At 42.2% G+C, this 25,067-nt stretch overlaps 1 protein-coding gene and 1 pseudogene across 10 annotated transcripts in view; both read right to left on the reverse strand.

The window, feature by feature from the left end:
- BCAT1 (branched chain amino acid transaminase 1) overlaps nucleotides 1–25,067 on the reverse strand; it is a 135,523-nt gene that overhangs the window by 88,273 nt on the left and 22,183 nt on the right. For 2 of the 10 annotated variants that reach the window (XM_073020548.1, XM_007967935.3), the window contains exons 1-2: nucleotides 1,987–2,180; nucleotides 1,823–1,909 (exon numbers count right to left, since the gene is read on the reverse strand). In XM_073020548.1, the coding sequence (XP_072876649.1) occupies nucleotides 1,823–1,909; nucleotides 1,987–1,989 (90 nt within the window). In that variant the 5' untranslated portion in view covers nucleotides 1,990–2,180. Of the gene's footprint in view, nucleotides 1–1,822; nucleotides 1,910–1,986; nucleotides 2,181–2,964; nucleotides 3,258–6,111; nucleotides 6,131–25,067 lie in introns of those variants that run through there. The other 8 variants (XM_073020552.1, XM_007967932.3, XM_073020550.1 and 5 more) reach the window with 6 other exon arrangements.
- LOC119621295 (dolichyl-diphosphooligosaccharide--protein glycosyltransferase subunit DAD1 pseudogene) lies at nucleotides 14,194–20,183 on the reverse strand (annotated as a pseudogene).

Here is a 25,067-nt window from a genome sequence, read left to right on the forward strand (position 1 = left end):
AGACCCTGACTTGATCATTACACAGTCTATGCATATAACAAAATATCACATGCAGCCCATAAATATGTACACATATTATGTATCAATCAAAAAAAGAGAAAAGTATATCAAAAACCAAGATGGTCTACAAAATCTACCATTTTTCTTCCCTAAATTATCACTATCATTTTTACACATGCCTTATTACATATGTGCTGTGAATACATCCACCAGAACTCATGTTTTGATGTGTAAATACATGAGTGTCAACGGGCAATTCCCCTAACTAAAACCTAATATACAGAAATCTAAATTAACAATAAAAACGTTATTTATGGCCAGGCCTGGTGGCTCACGCCTGTAACCCAGCATTTTGGGAGGCCGAGGTGGGAAGACTACATAAGCCCAGGAGTTGGAGACCAGTCTGGGCAACACAGGGAGATCTCATCTCTACAAAAAATGACAAAATTAGTTGGGCCTGCTGGCATGCAAGCCTATAGTCTCAGGTACTTGAGCGGCTAAGAGGATCACTTGAGTCTGAGAGATCAAGGCGAAAGTGATCCCTAATTGATGGTGCCACTGCACTCCAGTCTGGGCAACAGAACAAGACTCTGTCTCAAAAAAAAAGAAAAAGAAAGAAAATGATTATTTATATTTGAGTTGATATTTTTCTTTGCAAAGAATTCTTCAGGCTGGGCTTGGTGGCTCACGCCTGTAATCCCAGCACTTTGGGAGGTTGAGGCAGGTGGATTGCATGAGGCCAGGAGTTCGAGACCAGCCTGGCTAACATGGTAAAACCCCATCTCTACTAAAAATATAAAATTAGCTGGGTGTGATGGCACGTGCCTGTAATCTCAGCTACTCAGGAGGCTGAGGCAGGAGAATCACTTGAACCTGGGAGGCAGAGATTGCAGTGAGCTGAGATCGCGCCACTGCACTCCAGCCTGGGTGACAGAGTGAGACCCTGTTTCAAAAAAACAGAAAAGAAATTGCAATATTCTAATTTTGCTTTTTAAAAAATCCTTGCTAAGATGACAGCAAGAGAAGAAAAAAAGAAAAATAAAATAAAAATTCCTTGCAAGGAGAGACCTAACCTTGAATTCACTTTTGGATGTCCAATGCATGGCACAGTCTCTAGCACACTGTGAGAGCTGAATGTGTGAGAAATTGATGAGTCAAGTTTCCTTCCCTCTCTGAACCGCCAGGATGTGAGATCATTAGGACACTCTGTGCTATGGATGACAATTGACAGTGACTCAAACAGGCAGAAGAGCAGCACTAGGCAGAAAAAGAAGCTAAAACCTCCACGAGGAGGGAGGATAGGAGATAATGACTCATAGAAAAAATAATATTATATCTTACATTTGGTTTTGTACAATTTTCAACGTGCTTTATTTGTTTCTCACTATTTGAAGTGTGAGCTATATAAACCCCACAATTCAGATAGAAAAGAAGAATATGCAACACTTTCACTGTAGAGTGTTATGTGCTACTGAAAGAGAAAAATCACAGTTTAAACTTTTTCTACAAGAAGAGTGAAGGGTTGTACTTAGTATGGAATCAGATAAACATCTAGGTTAATATTTACGAATTGACTATTTTTCAAGAAAAATGTATGACTCAAAATAAAATCAGCAATCAGCTGTTAGATAATTTTTGTTGTGATGAATGTACTGTCACTCTCTAAATGGCTTTTTTTCCTCTAAGAGAGGAATTTTAAATGTCTGGCAACAGAACCTAGGAACTGGGTAACCCACACAGTGAAAATTTTCCCCAAATCTCAACAAGAAATGGATTTATTCAGTTGAATGTTGCTTTAGACAGCCCCTAGCAAGCAACTTACCTTAAAAGTCCCCACCACCTCTTTTGATCCTCCTTCTCCGGTACCTTCTCTGATGCTTGCTTCTGCGGAGCATCCGTTACTGCAATCCTGAAAGAAGAATTAAACCACCATTAAGTAAATGCACGTCGGTGAGCGGGGCCCGGGGTAACCTACATGACACTCACCATAATACCGTGCGCTTCTCTCCAGGACCCAGGCAAACACAAAAAGGAGGCTCAAACAACCAAGCACCCAGGCCCGAACCTCCAACAAGCGCGTCTTGGGGGTGCTGCCCTGCACTTCCCACCCTGCCGGGGTCCCGGCGGTTTTTGTCCTCCTCCGCCGGCTCAGGGAAGGCTGGTTACATTCCAGGTCAGTCCTACAGAGCCAGGGTTCGCCGGCAAAGAACAAAAAAACAATTGTCTCCCTTATATCCGAGCAAACAGTCTAGACTGGGGTGTTAAGCCATTTATAGAAAAATCTCCAGGGCGCGCTCAGCCTCGTGGTCTTGTCAATCACAGACGCACAATAGCAAGCCTGCAAAGGGGAAGGGGACTGGTGTGAACCATTTTCCCCACCAGCAGGGTCCTCCGATGCTGCAGCACCCACCCCACACCTCAAACCTCATGGTATTAGGGGGCAATTTAAAAGATAAAGACACAGGGAAGCGGGACTAATTGGGAAAACCTGCAAACATTTGTTTCAATGCCCAATCTGCTAAATAACTACGGGGGTGGGGGTGGGGAAGAAAGAGATCCAAGGAGGCAGAAGGCTGCGGTCAAAATATTTTGGGGTGGCAAAGGCACGTAGGATGTGGCTGTGTGGCAGCCCAGAGATTCAGCTCCCGCCTCCTCCCTCAGAGCGAGTCCATGGCTACCCTCACGTCTCCCGTGGCGGTCCTCACCGCACTCCGGAGGGGGTCACCCATGAGGGTGTTAGACCTGGACAGCGGGAACCTCGCCGAGGCGGAGATTGCAGGCTGGGACTCCAGATTTCGGGAAGGGATAGGGGGAAGAGGAGACGCCTCGCTGCAGGCGGAATGGAGGGCGAGGCGAAGGAGGATGGTGCAGGAAACGGCTACAAAGCGCCCGACCAGGCCCGCGAGCTACCGAGACCCAGGTTCCAATCCTCCCCCCTTCCTCAAACGCCCGGGTTCGAGGTACCTGGCGGGCAAGGGCCGCAGCGGAGCGAAGCGGGCTGGCCATGGGGAGGCTGCGGGGACGCGGGGCTGCAGAGAACGGCGGTGGCACGGAGCGCGCGGCTGGACGCGAAAGCGGGCGGTGTGGCCAAGCCCCGGCGCACGGCCCGTAGGGCGCTGGGTACCACGACCCGGGGCCGCGCGCCAGGGCCAGGCGCAGGGTACGACACAACCCCTCCAGCATCCCTTGGGGAGGAGTCTCCAACCGTCTGGTCCCAGTCTGTCTGCAGTCGCGAAAACCGAAGCGGTTGTCCCTATCACCGGGGTCGCTTGCGGTCGCCCGAGACTGCGCGCCGCGAACGAGTGCTTTTCCAAGCGCAGGTACTTGGCGGGCATCCTTGTTTATTAAACAACCTCTAGGTGAACGGCCGGGAAGCGCCCCTCGGTCAAGGTTAAGGAAACCTCGGAGAAACTACATTAGGGCAGCTTTTCCATCGACTCCAAATCCAACTGACAAAAAGCAGTTTCTGCCCTGGAGAGTTTGCGGGCGGGGATTGACATTTGTGCGTCTGCTCTTGTCTGCCACCGACCCCTATGTGCAAACTGAAGGGGGAGAACGTGAATCCAGTTTTTAGATTTCCCTGCGCCACCTACCCAAACTGAATTTGTAATTCGGGGTGTCACGGGGCTACCAGGCTCGCATTCTCTAAGGGCCGTTTCTGCCAAAGATCTCAATGCCTTTCATCGTTTTCAGGCAAAGCAGACCATCAAGAGCTCCAATCATACTGTTTTCACAGTTTTCCGACGTAGACTCGTGATCTCAATATAAAGAGGACTGGAAAAGTGATGTTAGAAATACTACTCGGTTTAGAAAGGGAAAGGGGGATTGGAATAGCTATTGTCTTATATGCAGTGTTCTCCTGGGGCAACGTCAGCCTGAACTATGAGCCTTCCTGGTTTTTAAATTAATAGGAAGTGGTAACCGGGGCTGACTTGATCTTGGAAAGAGGGGGAGGGCAGTTTATTCTGGGTGAAAGCGGTTAAATCCGGTCTGGTTTTTGAAATGGTTTCATACAGCACTACTGATAATATACTGTAGCTCTAATCTTATCAACAGAAAACCTACACTTTTCCTCTCCCTTATACAAGGCACAAAAAGGCCTCTTCCGCCGGGGTGGGGTCCCAAGCTCCAAAGACCAGAGTCCAGGCAGGTCACTTGCCACCACAGAGTGGTGAGTGTCCCTGGAAGTCCAGGGTCGCTTATAAAATACGTTTTGTCATTGTTGTTTTGAGACTGAGTCTCACTCTGTCGCCCAGGCTGGAGTGCAGTGGCCCGATCTCCGCTTACTGCAACTGTCTGCCTCCCTGCTTCAAGCAATTCTCCCACCTAAGCCTCCCGAGTAGCTGGGACTAGGGGCACGCGTCACCACGCCGGGCTAATTTTTGTATTTTTTGTAGAGACCGGGTTTTGCTATGTTGCCCAGGCTGGTCTCGAACTCCTGGACTCAAGCCACCCACCCATCTCAGCCTCCCAAAGTGCTAGGATTACAGGCGTGAGCCACTGCGCCCGGCCTCCATCTGTATGAACTGCTTCTATTTCCTCCCTATGAAGGGCTTCTGTCCAATGATTCCACCTAAATAAGGTCTCTAATAGCCTTCATTTTGTTCCTGCCAATGGTTTTGCTTCTTGAGCATTTTCATGGCTGCACCTATGTGCTGATGACTCCCAAATATATTTTTTCAGTCCACCTGTCTCCTGAGCAGTAGGTACTTGCTACTCAAATATCTGTCTAAACTATAAACGGTGTATCTCTCCACCATGTTGGAAGCACTGGGCTAGTTGCTGGGGGAGGATTGAGAGCATACCATCATCCTGTTATCATGCATTGCCCCCAGCCAGAGAGAAAAGTGTTAAGTGTGTTAGAAAGTGCTAAGGAATCCCACAGACAGATGTAAAATTATAACAAATGCTGCCTGTGCTCGAACAGCCTCTAATAATGGATTGTACTGACTCAGAAAGGCCTGGAAAGGCTTTCAGCAAGTGATCCTTGAGCAGAAATCTGAAAGATTAAAGAAATTTACTAAAGGAAGAAGGGATGAAGAGCACCTGGTATGAAAGTGAGTTCCAGGACAAAAGAACTTCTCCGAGGAGGGTTGGAACAAAGGACCAAAAGAGAGCCTGGGGCTGCCTTAGGCAGAAGAGGATGGAGCTTGGGCTAGTGAGTAGCCAAAGGGCCAGTCAAGTAGTGCCTTGGGGAGAGCTAAAGAATAATTTTAAAAAGCAAAAGTAAGGTAAAAGCCTGACTGTCATACAGGTAAAAAATAAACTAAATTATAGAGTTTATTTAAATCATTTAATGAAGTTACCAGGCAGATATAAAAACTGCTTCAAAGAACAGGCATGTTTATAGGTCAGAAATGCTGAAATGAATATGCAAATGAAATTGGCTTCTTCCACAGTAGGGGAGAGAAGTTAACTGAACCCTGACCTTCAGAATTTACTTGCATGGCTACATGCAATAATTATTTTGCATTTCTATCAGTTATCTGTAAAATAACTCAAAACAATGAAACGATGTAAGACCCACTGAAAGGGCCCATGGAATCAGAATCAGATAACCTTAAAGGTTTGCTCTAAACAATTCAGTTTTCCACTGAAGTACAAATTTTTCCCTACAGTAGGGTAATATAATTTCTTCATTCAAGAAGTGCTATTAGTCGGCAACAGCTGGAATAAACCAGACATAGTAGTCACTGTACTTACTAGTTACCTTAAGAAGCTGTAGCTTTAGCAGTTTTCAATGTAGCTTAACCTAGGGGCAAGAGAAACCACTGAAAGGTTAAGGATTAGGTGGAGTATGTGGAAGTGGTGACAGAATTGAAGGTATTGGCTGCAGTTTGGAGATTGGAAGAAGGTCTGGGTGGTGAGGAATGGATTTGGAAGAAGCTATTACAGAACCCATATATGAGATCCTTTTAGTAAGTTGGACTTGGCTGGTGGTTGGTAATAGAAGTAGAGAGAAACAGCCAGATTTCAGCAAGAATAGAGATAAGGTGGCAGCCTGGGCAACGTGGTAAAACCCTGTCTCTGGTAAAAGTACAAAAATTAGCCGGGCGCGGTGGTGTGTGCCTGTAGTCCCAGCTACTCATGGGATTAAGGTGAGAGGATTACCTTAACTTGGTGAGGTTGAGGCTGCAGTGGGCCAGGATCACACCACTGCACTCGCCTGGGTGACACAGTGAGACCGCATCTCAAAAAAAAAAAAAAAAGAAAAGAAAGTAAGAAAAAGAAAAATGGATGATATAAGGTGGGACAAGGATGAGAGAAGTACTAAGGAGGCCCCCTTGGATCTGACTTGCTTGACTATTTGGTGATATTCACTAAGACAAAAGGAATGTTGAAAGAGAATGTGGTTCGAGAGGATAAGGAGAAGTCTGGTTTGGGTCCCATGAGTTCTTAAGTGTCTCCAAGACTGGCTATGAGAGATCTGCCTATCTGAAGCTCAGGGAAGAGGTCTAGGTTAGAGGTATTATTGAATCATTGGCATAGAGGTGGTAACTGAAGCTATGGGTGCGAATGAGAATCTCTGTATGTCAGTTTTCTCCTCTGTAAAATGAGACAACAGCAACACTTCATGTTTGTCAACTGGGATAGATGAGCATTAATATATGAAACCTATGTATATTACTTAGAACCATGCCTGATATCAGCCATGGATAGGTAAAAGAATGGGCATGGCTCTGTTTCCATTAAACTGTATTTGAAAAACAGGGGACAGAGCAAATGTGGTCTGTAGGCTGTAAGTTGCTTACTCCTGCTCTGTGTAGTTGCTCTAGTAGAAGCATAGGAGTTGTCCCTCAAATGCATCCAAGTGATGATCACCAATGTCTATCCATTCTTGCTCCAAATACCCTGACAGTTGCCATTTCTCCAACCACATTATCCCCATCCTAGTACCAAACAGCTTCCATGTAGCTCCTCTGACTCCAGCCTTGCCTCTCTTTAAGCCATTCTTAGCATAACAACCCATGAAAATGTCTCAAAATGCAAATCTGAAGACATCTCCTCTTGGTCAAAAAGCCTTCAAGGCTTCACATCACCCATTTGACAAAATAATTGGCAAGCTCCCCACCCATCCCAGATTCTGCCTTCTGCCTCTGACTCCCCAGCTCAACTTTTGCTACGCTCTTTCTCTCTCTCCCCCACCAAACATTTAATTTGTTTCAGTCCTTTCGGACATCAGGCCTTCTCACAGATGCCCAAATACCTGTAACATTCCCCTGCCTTTCCCAGGCATTGTCATCCTTCCTTGCTCAGTTCCTGTGCCATGTCCTTGGCAGGAATATCTCTGAACCCTGTCTAGGCTACAGTGCGTCCCTCTGCTGTTTATTTACATACAATGCTTGCCATGTCAAAATAATGGTAATATTTTATTCTAATCATTTGATTAATGCTCTTCTAATTTTATGATGGGAAATTCATGTCTGTCAGGCCTCTGAGCCCAAGCCATATCCCCTGTGACCTGCGCATATACATCCAGATAACCTGAAGCAACTGAAGATCCACAAAAGAAGTGAAAATAGCCAGTTCCTGCCTTAACTGATGACATTCCACCATTGTGATTTGTTCCTGCCCCACCCTAACTGATCAACTGACTTTGTGACAATACACCCTCCCCGCCATCACGATAATGTACTTTGTGATACTCCCCTCCCTTGTGAATGTACTTTGTACGATACACCTTCCTCACCCTTGAGATGGTACTTGTAATATCCTCCCCCGCCCTTAAGAAGGTACTTTGTAATATTTTCCACAGCCTTGAGAATGTACTTTGTAAGATCCACCCCTGCCCACAACAAATTGCTCCTAACTCCACTGCCTATCCCAAACCTATAAGAACTAATTATAATCCCACCACCCTTTGCTGACTCTCCTTTTGGACTCAGCCCGCCTGCACCCAGGTGATTAAAAAGCTTTATTGTGGCCGGGCTGGAGCAAGACTGCACCCAGGTGATTAAAAAGCTTTATTGTGGCCGGGCTGGAGCAAGACCCTGTCTACTAAAAATACAAAAATTAGCTGGCGTGGTGGCAAAACACCTGTAATCCCAGCTCTCCGGGAGGCTGAGGCAGGAGAATCGCTTGAACCTGGGAGGTGGAGGTTGCAGTGAGCAAAGATCGTGCCACTGCACTCCAGCCTGGGTGGCATAGCAAGACTCTGTCTCAAAAATAAATAAATTAATTAATTATTGTTTTAAGGCCACAAAGTTTGGGGTGGTTGGTTATATAGCAATGTTAACCAAAGCAGCATGCAAATCTAACACGCTTATTTCACTATTTATTTAAAAACCTAGTAATAATAAATCATGCCCAAAAATAGGGATAAAAAGGTGAGATAAACATGAAATAAGTAGTACTTTAAAATATCTTTCTAACTATGGTTATTTTATTGTACCAGCCGTACCTAGAGGCTCAGTATACACAAGGGCCTAGTAATCAGTAATGACAGTGATACAAATCCTTCTTTTAAAGTCTTCTTAATGATCAAAATTGTGTCATCCACTGTTTGTCAGTTCTGATGAAACCATTTTTTTTTTTTTTAATCTCATGATATAGTTAATGGAGAACTTATAATAAGAACCGGGGCCAGACACAGTGGCACATGCCTGTAATCCCAGCACTTTGGGAGGCCAAGGCGGCCGACTACCTGAGGATAGGAGTTTGAGACCAGCCTGGTCAACATGGTAAAACCTCGTCTTTACTAAAAATACAAAAATTAGCTGGGCGTGGTGGCACATGCCTGTAAAGCCAGCTACTCAGGAGGCTGAGGCATGAGAATTGCGTGAACCTGGGAGGCAGAGGTTGCAGTGAGCCGAGATCACACTACTGCACTCCAGCCTGGTGACAGAGTGAGACAGTCTTAAAAAAAAAAAAAAAAAAAAGAAACCGAAAAAATATTAGTTATCGTGAAAAACATGACACATTTCCTTGTTTTACATTACTAATATTTTCATTATTCTGGCTTTATCCCTTTAAATTTGTATTTATGCTTGCTTGGAGGTTTTTTTACAGAAATCTCTTAAAGCCAATGTCCCTTTTGCAAAGATTATCAATTAACACTAGATGACATAATCTGTAACTCTCCTTAACTAGGCTCACACAAACCGCCACGAATCACAACCCTCTGGAAGAGAATGAACGCGCAGGGCTGCATTCATGTAGGCAACCCTGTGGGAGCGGGAGCTAGGCCCTCCTCTCCCCTCAGGACCCTGCTCGAAATCTGTGACTGTGTGGCAGGGTGACACGCAGAATGAGCACATGCCAATCTGTGTGAGTTAAATACACATACAATTTAATTTTTCCCACATGTTAGAGGAAAAACAAACATAAGTTCTTCTGACATTCCAGTGGAGTCTGTTGCGTATCTCAATATATACACACCACAATGAAACCCACTCTGCCAGCAGACAAAGTGCAAATTCCTGAGCTTAGTCTATGGGCTCCTGTACTTTCTGAATCTCCTGACTCCCCCTTCTCTCCCCACCCCACCCCTCGTCCTCATTCGCACTTCCCAGTTTTCTTCTGCACGGGGAGGAAACCCTAAGTGTGGCAAGCCTCTAGGTCATCTCCAAGTACCTTAAAAAGGAGTGACAGACGGACAGAGAGAGAAACACCTGAATATTCTGGATAAAAAGATTAAGAATTTCATTTCCTGTGTGGAAAACAATTAAGCTTATCATTTTGCATTTTGCAGTAACAGAATCGCTTAACTTCTGAGAGGAGAAATTAATCCTAATTAAATGAGGCTAGTTTTTTAAAATCCAGATATTATATACTGGATTGCTTTGGAGAACATTTTGTTTTACACCAGTACCTAAGTTAAGGTTAATCGATGCTAAGGAAATTAATAGCAAAAAGAAAAGGCCACAATCAAGACAGAAAGGATTTAAGTTTTATTACTGATTATTAAGTGCATTATTTATAGTAGAATCCACAACATACGCCCATGAAAATAAACCAATTCTAGTAAATACATGGTAAATATAAAAAATGAGAAGAGGACCTGGCGCGGTGGCTCACGCCTGTAATCCCAGCACTTTGGGAGGCCGAGGCAGGCAGATCACAAGGTCAGGAGATCAAGACCATCCTGGCCTTTCCTTTTACAACAAGAATCGGATGCAAACCCATGAGCTGGGGATGACTCACTCTATTCCCCAACAGACAATGTCCAGGACAAAACCCAGAGCCCCCTTAGTATGGAGAGTCATGTAGAGCCATGTAGAAATATGACTGGATAAAAAACGTATGGTCTAATGCTAATAGACTGGGCAGGGAAATCCAGCCCAGCCTGTCTGTCTGGACCCTTCTCGCCTCTCTGAGCATGCATTTCTTCCTTCTGGTGCTGGACCCTCTCTGGAATGGGGGTCTTATAACCTACAGTCATACAAGGTGAGTCAGATAATTTCTTTATGGCCTTACACAGACAGGCAGGGGGTGGGGGAAGTTAGAGTACTATTTTTAGGTTTTATGGTTGGTTTTGGGGGAAAGGGGTTTGGTTTCTATGGTCCACCTTAGGGAAGAGGGATTGTAGTCTCGATGGCCAGCCTCAAGGGAGAATGAAGGGCCAGAGAGAGGAGAGCAGGAGCCCAACATTCCCCAGTTGAGAAACTGGGTTGGTACATTATCTTTTCTTTTTTTTTTTGAGATGGGGTCTCACTGTATTGCCCAGGCTAGAGTGCAGTGTCATAATCTCAGTTTACTGCAAGCTCTGCCTCCAAGGCTCAAGCAATCCTCCCACATCCACCTCCTGAGGAGCTGGGACCACAGGCACATGCTACTGTGCCCGGCTAATTCTTTGTATTTTTGGTAGAGACAGGGTTTCACCATGTTGCTCTGGCTGGTCTCGAACTCCTGAGCTCAAGTAATTTGCCCACCTCAGCCTCCCAAAGTGCTGAGATTACAGGTGTGAGCTACTGTGCCTAGCGGGTGGATTATTTAATAAGCCATTGACCTAGTCTTGCAATCGTGAGAATAGGCCAGTCCACTTAAACGGTTAACAGTTTTCTCTCATTTCAGGCAGTGGTGTCGCAGATGGGCTTCCACCAAAGTCAGGCCTCCCCATGAATCAAGCAATCAGATATTTAAGAAAAGGCATTTCTATGAAAACAAAAGAAAAACAAAGATTAACATCTGAAGTTGTCTATAAACTAGTTTTCCTAGAGTCGCTGAAGTAGCTTCAGATTGCAATGGCAATCTGACAGATATTTCTGGATTATAGTTTGAATCAGGTGTTCAAGTAAACTTTCTGAGTAATCCATACATCAGCTGATATGAACGCTGCTCATATATTAAGTTGCTGTCATTATTTCTTCCAAAGTTGGTATCAAGTTGTCTAGCTAAAGCCTGTAGCGCTTGGTGATTCCAAGTCAGAAAAATAATAGAAAAACTGGGAAACATGAGTTTGGAGACTCGTAACCAGGAAGGAATTCAGGATTCAGTCCAAATTGTAGGCAAATAATAAAAACTCAAAAAAACAATGGTCAGGACTAGAATCTAATAACAAGTATGGTGTAATTTTCTTCTGAAATATAATTTCATCTTCTACAGTCATCCCAATTTTTACCACAAAGATAATAATAATAAGAGTAACTTATTTGCAAAGTCACTTTAGTCTCTGACATGATTATCTGCTAAAGTGCAGTAAGAATGGTAATTTACCATAAAGGCTCTCTTTTTTTTTTTTGCTTTGATATTTTTTATTTATTATAAAAACTGAGTTTTCAACAAAGGCAGATTAGCAGGACTATAGTTGTGAAAACAAATCTGAATGTAGACATTCGTTAAACTTAAACTAAAAATCATTGTAGGATAAAATGTCCAGCAACTGAAAACTTTTCTGTGATATATACAGAAATGATATCGATGTAAATATTTTCACATAAACAAAAGCAAAGATCAAGAAAAAAATTCAGTATCTTGGTGGGCAACAGAAATACACAGATTAAAAAGGTTATTTTTATTTTACTTCAGTGCTTCTATTGAGCACAACTGTCAAAGCAATAGGAATTACATAAATCTTTACATTTCTTCAGGGAATTACATACAATAAAGACACCTCTCTAGAAGAAAATATAATATTAGCATCATTAGACTCCTGAAAGTCATGACTTTCAATTAAATTATTCTTTTTGCTCTACTGTGAAGCTACATGCTTTATTAGAATTTTGCCAGTTGAAAGAAAATGAAGCTAACACTGGCAAGATCCGGCAAAACACAGGTGGCAGCAAATTAGGCACAATGAGGTGTGGATTTTCCTCTCAAAAGTGGATTACCCACACCTAGGAGATAATGACTTGCAGCGCAAAACAAACATTGTGGGATAAAACAGACGATATTTAAATCAATATATTTTCTGCAGGGATGGCTCTTAAGTTGGCTTTGTTGGAACTTTTTCATAAGGAATCTCAGTTAAGACTTTTGAAACCTCTCAAGGGCCAGGCACAGTGGCTCACGCCTGTAATCCCAGCACTTTGGGAGGCCGAGGCAGGTGGATCACCTGAGGTCAGGAATTCAAGACCAGCCTGGCCAACATGGTGAAACCTCATCTCTACCAAAAATACAAAAAATTAGCTGGGTGCAGCGATATGTGCCTGTAATCCCAGCTACTCGGGAAGCTGAAGCAGGAGAATCGCTTGAATCCAGGAAGCAGAGGTTTCAGTGAGCCAAGATGACACCACCACACTCCAGACTGGGTGACAGAGTGAGATTCCGGGTCAAAAAAACAAACTCTTGAGGCAATGAAACCAAGACAAGGATTCACCATCAGACTGTGCCTATAAAACCTGTATGAATTGGTGAATTTCTCTCCTTTCAATGTCTCCAAAATATCTTGAGATTCCTGACATTCTTTACTTATTGCAAAGTTAGAAACCCTATAAAGGAATTGTGTGGGCAAGGTACTGGGCCTGTCTTTTTCCAAGTCAATATACTGGCTTTAAAAAGTCAACATCAATCCCTTGAAACAGTCTGGTTGCATTCAAAAAATGATATTGCAGTGAAAGCCTTGGTAAAATAACCACTGTTTCCAATGTGTCCAGTTACAAAAGAAAATAGGCTCTTTTTGTTTGTTTGCTTTTTGTTTTTTTGTTTGTTTTGAGATGGAGTCTCGCTCTGTCGCCTAGGCTGGAGTGCAGTGGTGCAATCTCCGCTCACTACAACCTCTTCCGCCCAAGATTCAAGCAATTCTCCTGCCTCAGCCTCCCAAGTAGCTGGGATTACAGGCGCCTGCCACCGTGCCTGGCTAATTTTTATATTTTTAGTACAGACGGGGTTTCACCATCTTGGCTAGGCTAGTCTCAAACTCCTGACCTTGTGATCCACTGGCCTAGGCCTCCCAAGGTGCTGGGATTACAGGCGTGAGCCACCGTGGCTGGTCGAAAATAGGTTCCTTATTGAACTTATGCAAATAACTATATTGCCAGAAAATAAGAACACTAATGAATAGTTTCCAAATTCTGAAGAATTCAGGTAGAAAGAAAGGTACATGTTTCCATTTTGCCCACAGAAGTATACTTTACCCCAATGCTGTAAGCTATAAATATAGCTCAAAAGAAGAAAAAAAAAATGTCCTTGAGTCTGGAAAACAAAACACAAAAAAATCAGTAATGTTTCAAACAAAAAGCCCTTTAAAAAAATAATTTCAGTCCTTCATCCACTCAGTCCCATGCAATTCTCATTCTCCTTGATGTTGGGTTAGCAATCTGCATGAATGCATCAGTTTTTCATTAGAGCTTTGGACTTTTTCTGTTTGTTTGTTTGTTTGTTTGTTTTGAGACGACGTCTCGCTCTGTCACCCAGGCTGGAGTGCAGTGGCACCATCTCGGCTCACTGCAAGCTCCGTCTCCCGGGTTCACACCATTCTCCGGCCTAAGCCTCCTGAGTAGCTGGGACTACAGGGGTCCACCACCACGCCCGGCTAATTTTTTGTATTTTTAGTAGAGACGGGGTTTCACCGTGTTAGCCAGGATGGTCTCGATCTCCTGACCTTGTGATCCACCCGCCTCGGCCTCCCAAAGTGCTGGGATTACAGGCGTGAGCCACCGTGCCCTGATGAGCTTTGGATGTTTTTACCTAGTCCAAAGGTGTGATGTCCAGAGTTATCAGAAACCTATATTTAAGACTACTTGTCAAGGTCCTTTTCATGGATTTCCTTGAAGACATAGCACTCTAGGATTTGCAAAAGGCTTTTAGAAAAAAAAAAAACTCAGAATAAAGCAATTTACTGTGTATACCATGACATATCAGCCTTTTGTTTTTATTTTCATTTTTTATTTTTGGAGTAATGTGGAACTTTTTAATTTGGAAGGCAAAAGGTTACACTTAATTGAAGGCAGAGGTCAGGTTAATAAATGTTCATTACAAAGTTGTTCTGACACAGAGAGGGAACTTCTCTGGGCTCTCCACTTGCGTACCAAATCAGAGTTGGTAGTAAGTACAAATCTGAAGAAAATCCATGTGTCAAACAAGCTGTTATCTCAAGAACTCTTATGCAGGAAAATCAAAGTGAACATTGTTCCAGTCTCTTACTCTTCATTTAAGTAAATGGGAGTGATTCAGCCCACCAAGTTCATGACGATAAGGTGCAAGATGGTGCTAGCAAAGAGAAAGAAGCAAAGTCTCACTCCAAGGAGATGCCTTCGAAGTCCACTTTGTTCTGTGGGTTCACCTGTATTCTCAGGCAAATTGCTACGATGAAACTCCCCACACAAGATGTGAAACCCAAGAGGAAAGAGTTGAAGGGGAAGGTCCCCATGAGAAGACAGTAAGTGAATTGCAGCGCCCTAGTCAAAGTATATACAGCAGGTATGTATCCAGCAACTTCAGACACTGCAGAGTAGAGCTCAAGTACTCTTCTAAGAACCATCAGGTGACTGACACTACCGGCACTGACATGAATGGATGCAAGGTACACCGGCCAGCGCTCCCTAGGCTCGTAGAGGACCCAGCAACCACACCGAATGTCCACATCAGATTTTTAGGGATCTCATACAATGTTGGAACACATGTTAACAACATATCCACACAAATATAACTCAAAGAAAGTGTAACACCATTTCTTAATTAACAACGCTTCCTGTATGATTTTAACATACCAAATAAGCCTCATGTCTCTCTTGGACTTCCAGGGGTCCTATTTATTATTAATAACATATGTTAATGTATTATAAGATTATGTTCAAGTTAGGGGCAAAAATACTTAATTTTAGAATTTGAAATTTGATTTTAGGAAGTATATCAAATATCAAAAGTTTAAAACCCTTGCTATCAAAATAAGAAAGATTTAAGACCCATGTTCAAAATAGAATCACAAGTCACTGTGACCTGATCGAGGACCTGGAAATTGACTGGTTTCCTAACACCTTCCTGTCCTGTGTACTTCTCTGGAAAGTCTTCCTGTATCCCCAAGAGCATGAGTTTTGCATAGTAGAGATGCTAGTTTAACACTGCATGTAATAGGCTAGTTATGACACTTGATTATTATCCTGCTCCTTTATGTATCAGCCTCCACCTGTCTAGGCAGTGACTTCATTCTCTTTGGGTTTCCAGTGCTTAGTACACAGTCAGGTAAATGTGTGAGCCTCAATAAATATCTACTCAATCAATTGATTGAATATATTAATCTAACATGTTTTTGCTTAAAGATTGATCAACGGGCTGATATATTTTATAACACATGCATACACATATACGGAGAGACAGAAAGAGAGAGAGCAGGAAATAGATACCAGCATAAAGTCAATTGTGTTAGGCACAAAAGAACCAAATTAGATTTTAAATATGGCTATTGATTCAGGCTACTTACTGAACTGCCTTTATCTATTTATGAGATACTTTGCCTTTTCTCCTAACTTCCTCACATTTCTGGATAGACAGTGAAATGTCCCCAGGACTTTTCCTAAATCTTATTAAGCCATGAGTTCTGAGCTCATTAGAAGATTTTGTTTTAAGCTCTAGCTCCATTGTCCAGCTGGGTTTAAGTTCTAGCTTTATTATCAGATAATTATTACGAGATAATTATCTAGTATCTAGTAGATAAAGCTTGGGTAAACCACCTAATGTCTCTAAACCCCACTTTAATGTCCCTGAACCTCAGCTTCCTCCCCTATAGAAGTCAAAAGGAAATGCAAACTACTGAACAGAATATGTCATGGTTATTTGTTCTAACATAAGGTTATCAAGCTTATAGGTGGGCCCTATAACACACCAGTAAATCACATAGACTCTGGAGTGACATTGGCAGATTTAATTCCAGCAATACCACTTACTAGCTTTGCAAGGTTTATCTAATTACTTACTGATATGGGTTAGCTATGTCTCCATACAAATCTCATCTTGAATTATAGCCCCATGTGCTGTGGGAGGGACCCAGTGGAAGATAATTGAATCATGGGGGCAGTTCCCCCATATAGTTTCTGTGGTAGTGAATAAGCTCACGTTATCTGATCGTTTTATAAGGGGAAACCCCTTTCACTTGGTCCTCATTTTCTCTTGCCGCCACCATATAAGAAGTGCCTTTTGCCTTCCGCTATGATTGTGAGGCCTCCCAGCCATGTGGAACTGTGAGCCCATTAAACCTCTTTTTATTTATAAATTACCCTGTCTTGGGTATGTCTTTATTAGTAGCATGAAAATGGACTAATACATTTACCCTCTCTGTGCCTCCATTTCTCTATCTGTAAAATAATATTAATAATAGAGTTTTTATGAGGACTAAATGAGACAAATCATGTAAAGCCTATTTTAGCATCCAGGAAGATCTCAATCTATGTCAGTTATAATTGTTAAGTTGAAGATTTGTATTAAGTCTGTGGGCCTTTTGAGGTAATACGGCCTGTTTGGAAGCTGAGTTATTTATAATTTTAGAGAGAAGAATGAATCCACCAGAACTCCACCTCTCTATAAACTGCACCCTGTGGCATGGCTTAATTAGAGGCCTGCTGCAGGGCTGAGAAGCAATGCTTGACCTTACATGTTCCATAAATCCTCTTGGCAAACTGACCACTCCAGATTTTTATTTTTACTTTCATTTTTTATTTTTGGAGTAGCGTATTTTATTTTTTGAGTGCTTCTACCACTATACTAAGAGAGACTGTTTCCAGAAAAACTCTCAAACTATTTTTCCTCTGCTCTCACACAAAAACAATCAACACAGAAGACTTCCGGACCCCAAAATATATGAGGGTTTCTCCCCAGCAGGAAGCAAGCAATCAGTTCTGCAGCAGACACAAGCTAGGTGTCCTCCAATTCAGCTCCAACACTGTCTACCCAGAGATAGCATCAGATCCCACAAGTTGAGGGCTCAGTCCCACAAGAGCACCCTGTCCTTCCAACCAGTCACAAGTTCAGGTCTCTGGAACTTCTGACCAACAGGCTTCAAGTTGGGGTTGCCACGACCCCCTCTTCGGGTTTGATTAATTTGCGAGAGTGGTTCACAGAACTGAGGAAGACACATTTACCAGTTTATCACTCAGAATATTTTTAAAAATACAAATAAAAGCCAATGAAGGGATACAAGAAGGTCAAAGTCTGGAAGGGTCCTGAGCACGGGAGCTTTTGTCCTCGTGGAGTGGGGATGTGTCACCCTCCCAGCATGTGCATGAGTTTTTGTTTACCTTCCCATGATCCTCCACGCGTTCAGCACAGGAGACTCATGGGAAGGTAAAAAACACTTCTTAGAAGCTCCCTGATCCATTCCTTTTGGGTTTTCATGGAGGCTTCATTACATAGGCATGACTGATTAAACTACTGGCCATTGGTGATTAACTTGACCAGCCCCACTGTGAAGCTATCAGTCAACACTAACACACAAAAAGACAGCCTTTGGAGATTCCAAGGATTTAGTAATCGTATGCCAGGAAACAGGAACAAAGACCAAATACGTGTATTTCACAATATCACAGGGACACTGGCTTTTTTGAGGCCTTTCCTCAGATCACTAGAGCAGCATACAGGAAACCAATTTTCTACTAGGGTTCTTTAGATGTTCAGACTTGGTGTGATCCTCCTGTGAGTTAAAATGTACCTCTTCCGGGCCGGGCGCGGTGGCTCAAAGCCTGTAATCCCAGCACTTTGGGAGGCCGAGACGGGCGGATCACGAGGTCAGGAGATCAAGACCATCCTGGCTAACCCGGTGAAACCCCGTCTCTAGTAAAAAATACAAAAAAAAAAAAAAAAAAAATAGCCAGGCGAGGTGGCGAGCGTCTATAGTCCCAGCTACTCGGGAGGCTGAGGCAGGAGAATGGCGTGAACCCGGGAGGCGGAGCTTGCAGTGAGCTGAGATCCGGCCACTGCACTCCAGCCTGGGCGACAGAGCGAGACTCCGTCTCAAAAAAAAAAAAAAAAAAAAAAATGTACCTCTTCCAAAAGTCTGATTCATTTGTCTCTCTACTTAGAAAAAAACTGGTATGGAAACTCTTTTTCACCAATGATGATGACAGGCATTTTTCCCAACAATATAAGCCCAATATATTCCAGTCTCAATTTACAAGACAGATACATCATAGGATCTTTAATATACATATCTAGGAAGATCTCTGAATTACTTAATAAAATATTCGGGAATATTCCACCCACCCCAGAGCTGACAAAGAACAACAGTTATAGAAAAAATAGCTGTAGAGGCAGTGAATATTTAAGATGGGTTGGTACCTTTGGTTTTAATAGCTTCTATTAGTCATAACTTGTTAAACTGTAACATTCCTTTCTAAATCTGCTTCCTGCTCCGTCCTCACTTCTGTAATTTTCTGCAGTAGAATATGTAGTACATATTGGCTCTACAAATTGCCAGGTGCACATCAAAGGAAAGCATGAAAAAAAATAGTAAAGAAAAAGTAAACCTCCCAAAGGATTTCATTGTTAGATAAGAAAACTAGCACACATGCGCACACATACACACACATACATACACACTTTAAAGAAAGAACTAGGGGTCCTGATAAGCTGGCACGTAAACCTGTTGTTCCCATCAAATGAATCATCAAAGATTTGAGAGTTAATTTGAGTGAATGTGTCAGTATTATTCCAACAAAGACATAAGCATACACACAAACAAAAGATTTTTTTTTTTTTTTTTTTTTTTGAAACAGGGTCTCATTATATTGTCCAGGCTGGAGTGCAGTGGCTGCTGATAGATATGATCATAGCACACTGCAGACTTGAACTCCTGGGCTCAAGCAATCCACCTGCCTCAGTCCCCCAAGTAGCTGGGACTACAGGCATGTGCCACCTTGCCCAGCTACCAGATGTTTTTTACCTGAAGAGTTAATATAATCCATAATAATAACCACCCTCTGTATAACTCATCCTACATCAGGCCCTTAGTTTCACACACATTTCACCACATTTTTCATACTTGAAACAACCCTACAAGGTAGATATCATTATTACTATAGCAACCCATTTTACAGATGAGAAAATTGGAAGCAGTTTGGTGATTCTCTAAGATGATGCACAGGACTCAGTACTTTCAACTATAATTTATTACAGTATAAAAATTATGGCTGGGCATGGTGGCCCATGCCTGTAATTCCAGCACTTTGGGAGGCCGAGGCAGGTGGATCACAAGGTCAGGAGATCAAGACCATCCTGGCCAACATGGCGAAACCCCGTCTCTACTAAAAATACAAAAATTAGCGGGGTGTGTTGGTGTGTGCCTGTAATCCCAGCTACTCGGGAGGCTGAGGCAGGAGAGCTGCTTGAACCCAGGAGGCAGAGGCTGCAGTGAGCCGACATGGGGCCACTGCACTCCAGCCTGGGAAACAGAGTGAGACTCCATCTCAAAAAAAAAAAAAAATTTTTACAAGGCAAAAATCAGCAAAAGGAAAAGACATGTGAGACAAAGGAAATCAGACATGGGCTTCCCAGAGTCCTCTCCCAGTGGAGTCACACAGGATGCACTTAACTCCTCCAGCAACAAGTTGTGATAATACGTGTAAAACATTACTTACTAGGGAATCTCATTAGACACTCAATGCCCAAGGTTTTTATGTGGGGCTGTCATGTAAACACTCTTACCTAGCACATCCTAAAATTCCAGACTCCCAGAAGGAAGCAGATGTTCAGCAGAAACTTCATTGTTTGTACAAATATTTTAGGCATCGTGAGCCATTCTTCTCAGGGAATGGTGAGAACCCTCCAGAAATTCAAGTTCCCAGACACCAGACAAGGGCCAACCTTGCAAGCCTTTCTAAGACTAGCAGCCTCAGGCCTACTTTAATTCTTTTCTATACAGGAGTAGACTGAGAAGCCTTGGTCAACTGTGCAGAGGCAGAGGACAGGGCTGTCACTGAGCAAGGGACATGAAGCATTCAAGTGTGTGTGTGTGTGTGTGTGTTTATACATACACATATATACACACATTATATATATACATTATATATATACATTTTATATATATATATATATATATATATATATATATATATATATATATATATTTTAGACAGGGTCTCTGTCTGCCACCCAGACTGGAGTGCAGTGGTGCAATCTCAGCTCACTGCAATCTCCGCCTCCCGGGTTCAAGCGATTCTCCTGCCTCAGCCTCCTGAGTAGCTGGGATTACAGGCGTGCACCACCATGACTGCCTAAGTATTTTGTTTGTTTTTTTGTATAGATGGGGTTTTGCCATGTTGCCCAGACTGGTCTCAAACTCCTGAGCCCAAGTAATCCTCCCACCTCAGTTTCCCATAGTGCTAGAATTACGGGCATAAGCCACCATACCCGGCCTTCAAGCATATTTCTTATGTTCACATCAGAGACAACCAAACTGAATATCAGGAAGATTGATTGCCTTGACTGAAGTAACACACCTGCAGAGGGAGAGCTGGTTCTAGAACCCAGGTCTTCAGACCACACAGGGCACTTAACAAATATCAGAGTGAAAAGCAGAATCTGCTCAGTCCATTCCCTTCTCTGCCATTAGTGAAGATACTGATCAACTAATTTAATTTTTATTCATACACTATAAGGATTTATTAAAATCAAACAAAACAAAACAATACAAGTTGATTTTTCACAGGTGATTTTTTAATCTGCATGATGGCATGATTATAGCACTAGACATTTTGAACCGATTATGTTGATAATATACATTCTCATTTCCTCCCTTTTTTCCCCCTCAGTTTTCTGACCCATCCTCCCTTTCCTAGAGTGAGAAGACCATAAATTACCAATGATTTATTGAAAAATACTGCCTTTGAGTAATTCTTAGTAACTTGTAAGAAAATAACAGTAACAAATTATAATGAGAGGAGGGAGAGAAAGAGAACCCCTTCTTTACACAAGAATGCTACTCAGTGCCAAGAATGATATAATTAGATCCATTAATACTAAAGTCATCAGAAGAAAGGTTGTCAGAGAATGGGATATTTACACAGTCTCAAGTCTTGTGCCACAAATTACATATTAATTTAAAAGGAGAAAATGTCCCTTTACAAGGGTGAGAAATGGTGGCCACCACCTTCACCAAGTGACCAAACTTAACATGACTAATGCAGGAACCAATGCATATCATGTGTCTCCTGATGCAAGGCAATTAGGAGTATACAACCTCACTTCAGTGGTATTCTTGCCAAGAAGTAGAGCCTGGCTCTAATCATAAAGATAAAATTAGAGAAATTCAGGATGTGAAACAGCCCATGAGCCTGAATTATTCAAAACAGACAATGTCATTAAAAAACAAGAGCAGCAAAAACACACAAATATTGATCCATATTAAAAGAGACATAACCATGAAGAGTAATGTGTAAACAAAACAAACACATTTTGAGGTCAACTAGGGAAAAATTATATATGAACTAGATATGACGTGATCTCACTGAATTAATATTAATCTTCTTAGGTGTGCTATGGAGGAGAATGTCCCATTATGAAGTATTTAGATAGGAAATATCACAACCATAATTTATTTTCATATGATTCAGTACTTGGGAGAAAGAGAAAACATATAGAAAGGTTAACCATTGGTGAATCAGTTGATAAATGACAGATTCAAAAACAGTTGTTTTTTGAAACAGTAGTTCTTTCATCTCTACAGTAAGTGTGATGGTTAATTTCATGTGTCTACTTGGCTAAGCTATGGCGCCCAATTGCTTAGACAACACAAGTTCAAATGTTGCTGTGAAAGTATTTTTTAGATGTGATTACCATTTAAATCAGCAGACTTTGAGTGAAGCAGATGGCCCTCAATGTGGGAGGGCCTCATCCAATTAGTTGAAGGCCTTAAGAGCAAAAAAGATGGAGGTTTCCTGAAGAAGGTATTTGGCCTCAGGACTGCAATTGCAATAGATACTGTACCTGACCTGCCCTGCAAATTTCAGATTCATGACTGCAACATCAACTCTTACCAGAATTTCCAGCTGACCAACTTGCCCTATGGATTTCAGACTTGCCAGCTCCCACGATCACGTGAACCAATTCCTTAAAATAAATCTCTCTCTTTCTCTCTCGATCTCTTGATAGATAGAGAGCTAGAAAGATTATAGATATAGATAAAGATATAAATATAGATACAGATATGCCCTATTGGTTCTATTTCCCTGGAGAACCCTGCCTAACCAAATAGGTTTGGAAATTGCTAACTAAAAAATTGCAGAGAAATTATTTTTAAAATCTTCACTTGTCTGTTAAATGTGGGACAGAATAATTTTTAAAAACACAAATCATCTCCAAACCCCAGTTCAACTATGTTACAAGCTTTTCTCCCTGATTAAGATTTGTATTTGAAACAATAGTCATTTGCTTTGAGTTAAATTTCATCTTTTGGATGATAATGAAATGAGTAAAAATCAAGTTATAAGATGCCTATAATCCCGGCTACTGGGGAAGGTGAGGTGGGAGAATCACTTGAACGGGAGATGGAGGTAGCAATGAGACGAGATCGTGCCACTGTACTCCAGCCTGGGCGACAAAGTGAGACTCTCTGTCGAAAAAAAAAAAAAAGAAAGAAAGAAAAGAAAAAAATCAAGTTATAAGAGAGAAAGAGAAGAATGCAAGATGCAAGGTGATCTACACAGACAAGCTACATAGCAATGCTGGAAAAACCTGGAATGCTATTTTTCCTTAAAAATTTACCAGTGGCTCCAGTTAAACATGGCAGACTGCACACATGAACCTTTCTCCACATCTTTTTAGATATTCACCTAAACTAATTCCATTGTCTTTTAAAGTTTAATCCATAAGAGAAAGAGAATGGGAAACATGGTAATGAGTGACATTAACACATATTGGAAGTTAGAAAGCTGATAGCAGAGAAGGAACTAACTCTGTAGATTAGAAAGAACTGAAACTGTATTGCACAAAGGAGGAGATAGTGATGAGAAGCCACCTTTCCCTCATCTCAGAAAGGCTCAGAATAGAGGATCCAGGTGCTTCCAAAGGGAAGGCTGAAAAAAGGGACTTTTGACACCAATCTGTATAACCATTCATTGAATGACATTGTCTTGGGAGAGTACGACCAGGAATAGTTTTATTTTTCTCTCATTACTGCCCTTCATACCCACTTTCAAAAATCTACCATCCCCATCTGGAGATGATCACACTGATCCTATTGAGTTTCCAGTCACTTTTAAGTATTAGGAAAATCTTGCTGCAAGTACTTAAAAGACCAGTATGATCTGGAATAAAACTTTGACCTCACATTGCATTCAATACTTTACTGTCTGAGCAGCCACCACCACCAGCCCCCAACAAGCTGAGGTTGGTAACATCTGTAAAAGAAAACAAAATTTCAAAACTCTTTAAAATCATTTATTATGCCAAGGGAGAAGTTAAGTCCTGGAAACTGAGTCACATAGCATGTTTGCAATTCTGCTTCTTAGGTTATGGATTCACTCTCTTCCCATTGTTCTAGTTCTGTAAATGACTAGGAGAGACCAGAGACCAGACCTTCCCCCTTCACTGATCTTTGTTATGGATTAATGGATTAACTGCCTTCTTTATTGTCCTGTACCTAACTCACACCAGATGACACAAAAGACCCCATGGGATGAGCATAGTAGCTCACGTCTGTAATCCAGGCACTTTGGGAGGCTGAGGCAGGAGAATTGTTTGAGTCCAGGAGTTTGAGATCAGCCTGGGAAAAAGGGGGATCCAGTCTCTACAAAAAATAAAAAATAAAAAAAATTAGCTGGGCGTGGTGGCATATGACTGTGGTCCCAGCTAGTCAGGAGACTGAGGTGGTAGGACCACTTGAGCCCACAAGATCAAAGTTGCAGTGAGCTGTGACTGTGCCATGCCAGCCTGCAATACAGAGTGAGACAGTCTCAAAAAAAAAAAAAAAAACAAGAAAAAGAAAAAACAAAAATACAAACCCATGAACAAACCATGTCACACTTTAAGTGCTAAATGGTTTTTGTTTTGTTTTGTTTTGAGATGGAGTTTCACTCTTGTTGCCCAGGCTAGAGTGCAATGGTGCAATCTCAGCTCACTACAACCTCTACATCCCAGGTTCAAGCAATTCTCCTGCCTCAGCTTCCCGAGTACCTGGGATTACAGGCGTGCACCACCATGCTGGGCTAATTTTTTTGTTTTTGTTTTTGTTTTTGTAATTTTTAGTAGAGATGGGGTTTCACCATATTGGCCAGGCTGGTCTCGAACTCCTGACCTCAGATGATTCGCCCGCCTCGGCCTCCCAAAGTGCTGAGATTACAGGCGTGAGCCATCGCTCCTGGCCCGTGAAATGTTAAATATGCCTTTCCCAAATGAAGAAGACTACCTTGACTAATCAGATCATTGTAAGTAGGCATTAAGCCTTACACAGAAAGATGTTGAAATTATGTTAAGCTTACCTAAACTTTCTCTATATAAACCATCCCAAACTTCTACAGTTCAGAACACTGACTTCCATTCTTTGGGATCCATGTTTCCCTAGCACTTGTACTTAAACTTTGCACTTGAATAAACTCTCTTTAAACTAGATTCTGATCCTTTTGATTATTTTAGGTTGGCACATCCAACAGAAATGGGGTTCCTGTTTTTTCAGCATTGGAGCTCAGGACACACCATCCCAAAATATGACCAGAATATGCCACATCAGATTATACTTATTTGACATATTTCCAGTTAGTTATTCT

This window comes from Chlorocebus sabaeus, chromosome 11 (genome assembly GCF_047675955.1).
Source record: "Chlorocebus sabaeus isolate Y175 chromosome 11, mChlSab1.0.hap1, whole genome shotgun sequence".
NCBI lineage: Eukaryota > Metazoa > Chordata > Mammalia > Primates > Cercopithecidae > Chlorocebus > Chlorocebus sabaeus.